The sequence below is a fragment of the Lycium barbarum genome, chromosome 2 (assembly GCF_019175385.1).
Source record: "Lycium barbarum isolate Lr01 chromosome 2, ASM1917538v2, whole genome shotgun sequence".
Classification (NCBI taxonomy): domain Eukaryota; kingdom Viridiplantae; phylum Streptophyta; class Magnoliopsida; order Solanales; family Solanaceae; genus Lycium; species Lycium barbarum.
Window position 1 is genome coordinate 117,707,773 of NC_083338.1, and position 8,585 is coordinate 117,716,357.

The 8,585-nt window shown below is 33.9% G+C and overlaps 1 protein-coding gene across 1 annotated transcript; it reads right to left on the bottom strand.

Annotated features, from left to right (window-relative positions):
• Positions 1-4,577: 4,577 nt before the first annotated feature.
• On the bottom strand, positions 4,578-7,295 carry LOC132626900 (patellin-1-like). Its single transcript, XM_060341927.1, has 4 exons — positions 5,913-7,295; positions 5,562-5,686; positions 5,334-5,475; positions 4,578-5,134 (listed from the first exon to the last, which is right to left on the bottom strand). The coding sequence occupies exons 1-4, from the start codon at positions 7,167-7,169 to the stop codon at positions 4,883-4,885; spliced, it is 1,776 nt and encodes a 591-aa protein (XP_060197910.1). The 5' UTR covers positions 7,170-7,295; the 3' UTR covers positions 4,578-4,882.
• Positions 7,296-8,585: the final 1,290 nt, after the last annotated feature.

Here is an 8,585-nt window from a genome sequence, read left to right on the forward strand (position 1 = left end):
TAAAACAAAGAGTATTACCTATTTTTTTTTTTTGAGTTTATCTCTTACTTATAATAGACATACATGTGGTCACATCAAACAATCTTGGCTCGGTTGATCATATTTATATATCTTCACGATGTTTGATACTATCCTAATATAACCAATTATCGTGAAGTCAAAAGTATTGTTTTAGTTACAAAATAGGAGACTAGACTCAAAGTAATGTAGCCTCTCAATGCCCTAACTGACATGTAGGTAGGTGGATATTGATCCCTTACACTATGCATTTCAACTACCTATTAATAAGAGGTATTTTTTTTTTATTTATTTATAAGAGGTATTAGGTTTGAACCCTCAATATGATTTTTTTTTATTTTTTTATTTTTTGTAGAGAGCGCTTTTTCTCCAATACTATGCGGTGTGAATTCAGATATAGCAGAGCTCCAATTCAGATACAGATACAGACACCGAGTGATTTTTTTTTTTAAAAAATATCCATATATTGCTTCAATAACGTTTATTGCAAGCTTATCATACATCGGTTTTTAAAATTATCTTTTAAGTATCTGATTGTCGCTTATATAGATAATATTGTGCGTGCGTGCGCTTAGATACTTAATTCATTTTTCATATAGTCTTTTCATTATTTTAAAAATATATTTTAAGTTTAATTTAATTCATAAAACAAATAATACTAAAATAAAATTGTGGGGCTTAAGCAAAGCATTATTCGCCACATGATAGGAAAATCATAAAGGCCTACATGGACCTCCGCCTTTTAAAATTTGTTTTGAATATGACTCATATATTTAAAATATAATTTCAGAAGAGAAATTCTCAATGCAAAATTTTGGGATCGTTTCGATCGAAGAGATTAGAATGATTTTTTTATAACGTTTGGTAAGTAAACAAGTTATTCGAAATACTAGTCTTTTTTTTTTTTTTTTTTTAGTTTCTCACTCGATGTCTGGTACTCGCATTAGAGCCCATTCGGGGGGAAACACTCCCTATTAAGGATTTTTTCAAACTCAGGACTCGAAATCGAGACCTCTAGTTAAGGGAGGGAGCAACAGCTTCATCCACTGCACCACATCCTTTGATGGTATTCAAAATAGTCAAAAACTCCTCAGACAAAACTTGTTCTCCAAAGGATTTTAAGTCATCTAAGCACAGAATTGGAGCATTTTAAGGATTTTAAGTTATTCCTCATTTACTAATCATATAATTACTTGGTCAGACAAACAAGTCAATTGTGTAATTACATCCAAATCCAGTTCTCATATGTCCTTCCAAGCAGGCCCTTAAACTTCTAGTTTTCTTTCATACAAAATTCATCCATGAAACTTATTAGGGACAAAAACATATATATACATAGCAAGAGGGTATATATACAGAATATGACGATACTTTTCAGTTTACAAAATATAACATTAGAATAGTTACAAACCCTACACAAATGCAGTAAAAACATAGGATAAATATATAAACCCAAAAATCAAGCAAGTAACGGATATTGGGTGATCTTCTTCCCAAAATTTCTCACTTACTATATTCTCTCACTTCCTTCTAGTTTCTCCATTTCATATTTCCTCAAAACCCCAATTCATTTCATCCTCTCTCCTCATTCACCATAGAGTCTAACGAAGAAGAAACCCCCATAACTAGTATGCTCACTGAAATTGATGCAGCTGAAGTGCACAATGATGTCTCGCAAAATTTTAACATTTCTTTCTTCTAATTGAAACAGTTAATTCAAATTTCAGTTTTATTCACATTTAGAAAATAAAAAAATCGCCCGCTACAGCAACTGTAATTCGTTAAACAACCAAAATAAAGAAACTACTAGCAATCCTATCTATAACCAAAGCTATTGAATTTGTGGATAAAAGTAGTATGTTTTTTGGTACATGAATAATTTGTGTATTAAATTCAGAAAAGGTGTATAAAACATGTATGATTTATGTTTAACATATGATATATCGTTGTAGGAAAAAGTTGTATGTACGGGGTTCAGGGAAAAGGTTGTAAAAAAGTACTATACACAATCTATAAACATTTCATACACCCCGTAACCATACACATCTCAAAAGGTGGTACAATCCGATTTTCATACACATTTAATTCAAAAGATAATAGTCAAAAATAGATTGTTGATATTAAGGTATCTAGAAATTATACACATTTCATACGCAGAAATAAAAATACTTCAAAAAACTGATATACACCACTATATATACACAATCCACACAATCAACTGTGAAAACATTCTAGAACTAAAGTATATAAATTCTAAACATAATTCATACAATCAAACTGTGAAAACAATAAAATAAATCTCTTTTTTTTTTGGTTTTTAAACTTTCAATTTCGGCTTCTTTTTCTTCTTCTTCTTCTTCTTCGTCTTCTTCTTCTTCTTCTTCTTCAATGTTTTGTGTTCGGTTCCGCCTATATTCTAAGACTCGTCGAAGCCGCAATTCTAGAACTTTTAAGGCGAAGAAAATCCATTGAAGCTTTTTACTCATTATTTTGCACAAACAGATGAACCCCAAACACACCTAAACTCTAATAATATAAGATCAGAAACACTTTAATACACTAAAATGATGTCGAACAGTAAAAATGATGAAGGAGCGGTTTGAAGAAGATGAATTCGCGTATTTTCATTGATGAAGTCGTTATTTGAAGTGGGTGAAATTGTGGTTTTAAAATTGAGATAAAATTAGGTTAAGAATATTTTTGTAAAGAGATAAATTTTTTGCAAAGAGATGGAAATAATGGGTAACTGCCTAGAATTGGATCCCTCAATTTTAGCCCAAAATCGTGGATCTATGCATAACCCAAATCTTGTATGTTTTGTAATTAACTTGTTATGTCTCGTAAATAAGAAAAAATATCTCTATATTTTATAATATAGAGTCTTAACTAGTATTATCATGTCATTTTCCCAACTTATTATCCTCCTCTAAACCACTTGTAACTTTCTCAATTAGCACATTTTCCAACTGTTTCTCTTGAATATCCCTACCTCTTTCCCCCTCCACAATTTTCCTCATTTTTAGGAAAGGTATCAGCATGCTTCTAGCAATTAGAGGCAAAAGATTTTAACTTCCACCAAAAATATTTGGGTTAGAGAAACAAACTTGTACTATGATGTTTCCAAATAACATTATTGGTGGGGTCTCTTTCACTTTCCTTTGAAAATTAGGGGTCATGACATCTAAAACTACTCATTGACAATGAGAGAAGAACTAACATATTAAATCTCTGTATTTATTCACTTCTTTAGTGTCAATCCATTAGTTTCGTAGTTCTTTATAGATTTCTTTTAGTTTTTTTCTTCTTCTTCTTCATAATATTAGAGATTTTTATTTTTACACATACAATATGTAAATAACACAAAAGATCTATTTTTCTCCATTCGAGTTATAAAGGTTTATGCTAACTCATTTCTTCAAATAAGTAAAAGTTGGTGAACAAAATGATTAGAAACCTAACTTTAATGTTAGTTTTTCATCTTTTAAGCGTTTCACCTTAAACTAAAGCAAATTACATCCAACTAAGAATCTTAACGTTTACTATGTTAATGAAAGACGGATCTTCATACAGATGTGTTTTCATCCTTTTCTTCAAACAAAGTGCTTTGACAGTATTTCTCCCGCTTTTCATATTCTAAAGCATTTTTGTTTCCACTTTTTCAAAAGAGAAACAGTTCTTATGATCAATTAGTCTTTTCTCTCCCACTGAAGTGATTCCAATATGCTTTTTTCTTTAATTTTTATTAGTTTCTTAAAATACAATTTCCTATCAAATCATGTTAAATATTGATAGTATAAAAGAATTATATAAGCGTTAAAGTACTCGTCTAGATGGATTTAATTCAACTCAGTAATGGATTTAAATTCTCTCTCAACCCCTTATTTTTTTCTTGGTAAATGCTTATTTTATCCAGTATTTACACCCCATGAACCAATTTCTACGTTTACATCAAATTAATAATTTAATTTATTAATTAATATTAACATAAGAATATACTTAAGTGATTGTTGTGCATGAAAAATATATGTCTTGTATTTATTTGATTTGAAAACAAAAGAAAGACATAATACGAGGGAGAGTAAGCCCATCCATGTTTTAAATGAAAGTTTAAGCCACATCTTCCAAGTTCTAACTTGTAGCATCACGTTAAATTTAATTTACATAATTAATGATAACATCAATCATCAAGTGTTCTTATGGGGAGAAGAGTTAAAATGATGTATTTGGATTTATTTATGAGGAAAAGAACGAAACTTAAGATTAATCAGTAACAAACTATTTCAAATGCAACAGAAAACAACACTACAAAATCGAGCAGTTTTCTGTTAAGAGGAGCATCCAAGTTTGTATGATATTTCAAAAATAGTAGTATGCAAAATATCACATATTGGAATCATCATCACATAAAGGACACAAAACAGAACAAAATTCGTATGAGCAAAGTGACAAAGGAATGTGGGGCGGCATTAATTAACACTAACATGCACAAAAAGAGAAAGAATAGTAAGGACAACAACACTAGCTTTACACAAATATTACAGGAATGTATCAACAGCCAGTAACCAAAGTTTTTATGTGCACATTCCAACCAACACATTACAACCACAACCAGTATACATTTTCCACACTGTTTTCCTCTCCATCCCCATTGCAAACCTCCCTGGTTATTTCCTCCACATATATAGCAGAAAACAATCCAAAACCAAAATATTCCATAAAAAAAATGCCAACAAATATTAAATAAATATCCCACACTCAAAATAAAAATAAAATTAATATCAACAAGGGAAATAGAATTTTAAAAAACTATGAAAGAACAAAAGAACCCTCCTCACCAACAGATTCATATAATACTATGTTTGTCTTAATCGGATGGCTTGGTCTTGGATCTGTAGACAAGTTTCTTTCTCTTAGATGTTTGATTGTCAAATGTAAGCACCACCTTGCCTGGTTCTGTTGCCTTATAGTTGTTGGTGATCACTGTTTCATCTGCTGCTGCAATCTTTCTTGATTTCTCTACTATGATAGTGTATCCACCTTCAGCACTAGGCACAAATTCAGCTCCATAGGACACATCCCACCCTATTATTCTAGCTTCCCACATCAGAGTAGTCTTCTGCAAATTCCCAAATTATCACCATTAATACAAAAATTTGAAACAACAGAGAACTTACAAAATAGTTGCAACTGCCAATCAGTTCCTATGCCCCAAGATATTGACTTAAAAGGTTTTTTTTTTTTTTTTAGAGTTTAAAGTGATCTTACAAATAGCTTAATATATCAAAATCTAATTATACTTAGAACAGTTAGTATACCTCAGTAACTGGAAATTCAATGGTGTGTTTGGAAGCAGGCTTAACGGTATCCTCAGTGGCAGGGTCAGCAATAATGAATTCCTGTTCACCCTCCCTGCTAAGTCCACCATATTGAACTGGCACTTGCTCAGGGACAATGTATCTGAATTAGCAATTGCAGAATTAAGGTCAATAATCATCACTATATAGGAGAAATAGAAAGGAAAAAGAAGTTAAAAGAGTACTGACTTGAAGAGTGTCTCAGCAGATCTTGAAGCGCCCGCAAAAACAAACTTGCTCTTGGTCCTGGTAGTGAAAATTGCATTGATCATCCTGTAGTAAGCTGGATACCACCATGGCACATTGATGAACACCTTCATAATTACCATCAACACCAAACTCCAGTAAAATACCCAATTCAGAATTGTAAAAAAATAATTAAAATTAATGATTTCCCCTTTCTGCCCACTTGTAATGTTAGGATGGACCATATTCTATTTACAAGAAATGTCAGAAAGGACCATACTTTGTTAGTATAAGAATCAATGAATACATATGAAAACAGGTTGGAAATATGCAATTTGGAGAAAAGGATTATACCTGTTTGGCAACAAATTCAGGGTAGTTGTCCTGGAGTAACTGAAGGGCACGGTTGGTAGCCTGGCGAAGCTCTTTCTTAAAAAGGTAAAGACCAGGTGAATTCTTGAGATCAATAACCTGAACAAAAGTGCATATACCATCAGGGCTAAAATCAAGATTCCTGATTGATTTCTCCATGAACTGAATACGCCATCTAAGGAACTTGTTCATGTTTTCCTTGTCAGCAAAAGTATGCTGGTACAATTCATTGTCCTGAAATGCCCCGAATGCATTGTAACACACAGGATGTCCTTCCTTGTCAATCCCATGATTGTACACCACTTTCTCCAATCCTAGTCCTGACAGATCTTCTTCCAAAAGTTCATCAATGTTAAACTCCTTACGCCATGCCACAACACTCTTCAGCATGGTGAAAGCTTCCTTCACCTTAAAATCTCTTGCTCGGAGGAACTTGAGAAGGATCACATCACTTCTTTCATCAGCCAATAAGGGAATTCCCCATATGGATACTTCTTCTGGTGGGGGTGGTGGGCCTTCTTCTTCCTTTGCTTCCTCAACGGCTGCTGGAACCGCTGCTTCCTCCACAGGTGCTGGTGGTGCAGTCACCTCAACAATTGTCTCCTTGATTTGTTCAACTGTTTTAGCACCCTCATCTTCCACTGTTGCAACCTTTTCGGTCACTTTCACGGTAGGATCAGATGCCTCTGCTGCCGCGGGAGCTGGTGGTGCAACTTCTTTCTTCTTCTCTTCCACAACAGGTGCAGCAGCTTCTTTCTTCTCTTCCACAACAGGGGGGGTTTCTTTCTTTTCTTCCACAACAGGTGCAGCAGCTTCTTTCTTCTCTTCTTCCTTCACCGGCTCTTCCGTTGCCGGTGTCTCAGCCGGTGCAGCAGCAGGTTCTTCCTTTTTCTCCTCCTCCTTGACAGGTGGTGGCGGCGGTGGAGCAGTGAATTCATGTTTGTTAAGAGCATCTTGAACCAACTTTTTCAACTCCTTTAAAGCCTTTTGTTCAGGATTTGGGAGTTCTTCAACTTTGTTACTCTCTTCTTTAAACGAAGCAGATTCAGTAACTGGAGCATCTTTTTCCTTATCAGTTTCAGTTTCAGCAGATTTTTCCGGTGTCTCAGGGACAGGTACCGGTTCAGGTTGAGGGGTTGATTCCTTTTCCGGCACAGGGACATCAGCAACAACAACCTCTTGAGTTGTTGTCGCCGGTGTAGTCTCAGAAGCTGCCGGTTTCTTTGTCTCTTCAGCCATTTTCTTGATTTTCCGGTAACCCAAATATGAAAAAACACAAAAGAGGATTGAGAAATGAAGACTAAGAAGGGCTAAAGAAGAGATTTTTGAGAAGTGGGTATGAGGTTGCGGAGGAAATGGTGGTGATGGTGAGTGTATATGTATATGTTCTGTAGAGATTGTGGGGGTGGGGTGGGGGTGTTGCGGGGGTGGGGGTAATGAACAGACTGTCTACGACTTGGTTTGCCAGCTCGTTACCACTCTAATCATGGGGTCCACGACAACCTCAAACCGCTAATTTAGCTATAATTTATTTTCGTTTGAAATTATTTTGTTTGATTTTTGAAAATATTTGTATGAAATGTAATCATTGTTGGCTAGAATCTTCATGGTATTATCATAGTTGGCCTCCATGAACTTTTAAACTTACCTTTATGAATCCATCAAACTTGCCTTTTTTTTAGTGAGATATATTCAGTAATTTCTTGTTTCGGTTCTTTTCATTGAATTAATAGTTTTAATTTACTTTCCAAACTTATGTTTGTCTTTGATAATATCTTGAGATTCATAGGGCGGCGGCCGGCTTGCGCAATGAAAATGAAGAAAAGTATAAAGCCCTAGAAAATGGTTGATCTATATTTGGAAGATTTAAGTTATACATATTTATTATGATGAGAATTATAATATTCGTGTAAATTTTGATATTTGTAACAAGTTAGCTGTTTTATTGTAAAAATTACCAAATTAAAATTTACCTACTTATATAAGTCAACTTAATTGAAAAAACTAGTTGAAATATCCTTGATCAAAATTATTCCTTCCATTACCATTTTTTATTTTTTATTTTTATATATACAAGAAAGGATCAAATATACCCTTGTACTATTAGAAATAGTTTAAATATAGTCCTTTATATATTCGGTCTAAATACACTTCTCTTGTTATACTTTCGGTCTAAATATAATCTTTTCATTATCCGTTAACACAAATTTTACCCTTTAATTTTGACGGAAGGATACGTGTGAAGCTCAGTATATATCCATGTACTTCAACCTTAGCTTTGATTAAGACATTCTCACACTGTATCAGTCTTTTAGGTTCCATCCCAGGTTAAACCATTCTTTTATCAGTCTTTTAGGTTTCCTGTCTTTAATACTTTTCTCAGATTAGAGGATGAAATGATAGGAATTGAACTCTTATTCCCCACTTCTCCCAAGTCTCTACCCTCCACCCCCCCCCCCCCCTCTCCCTTCCCCTCCCCAGAGATAAGGAAACGTAAAAAAATATTTGCATGTGGTTTGTGTTGTATTTCCTACCTCTTTAATTGGTTTGGATGGGGAGGGGGAAGAGAGTTGCCTTCCAACTTCCTATGCCAAATTACAATTTCTTTAATGTAGTGTTCCTCCAAGTTTTCTAACATGTCTTTTTCATAATTTA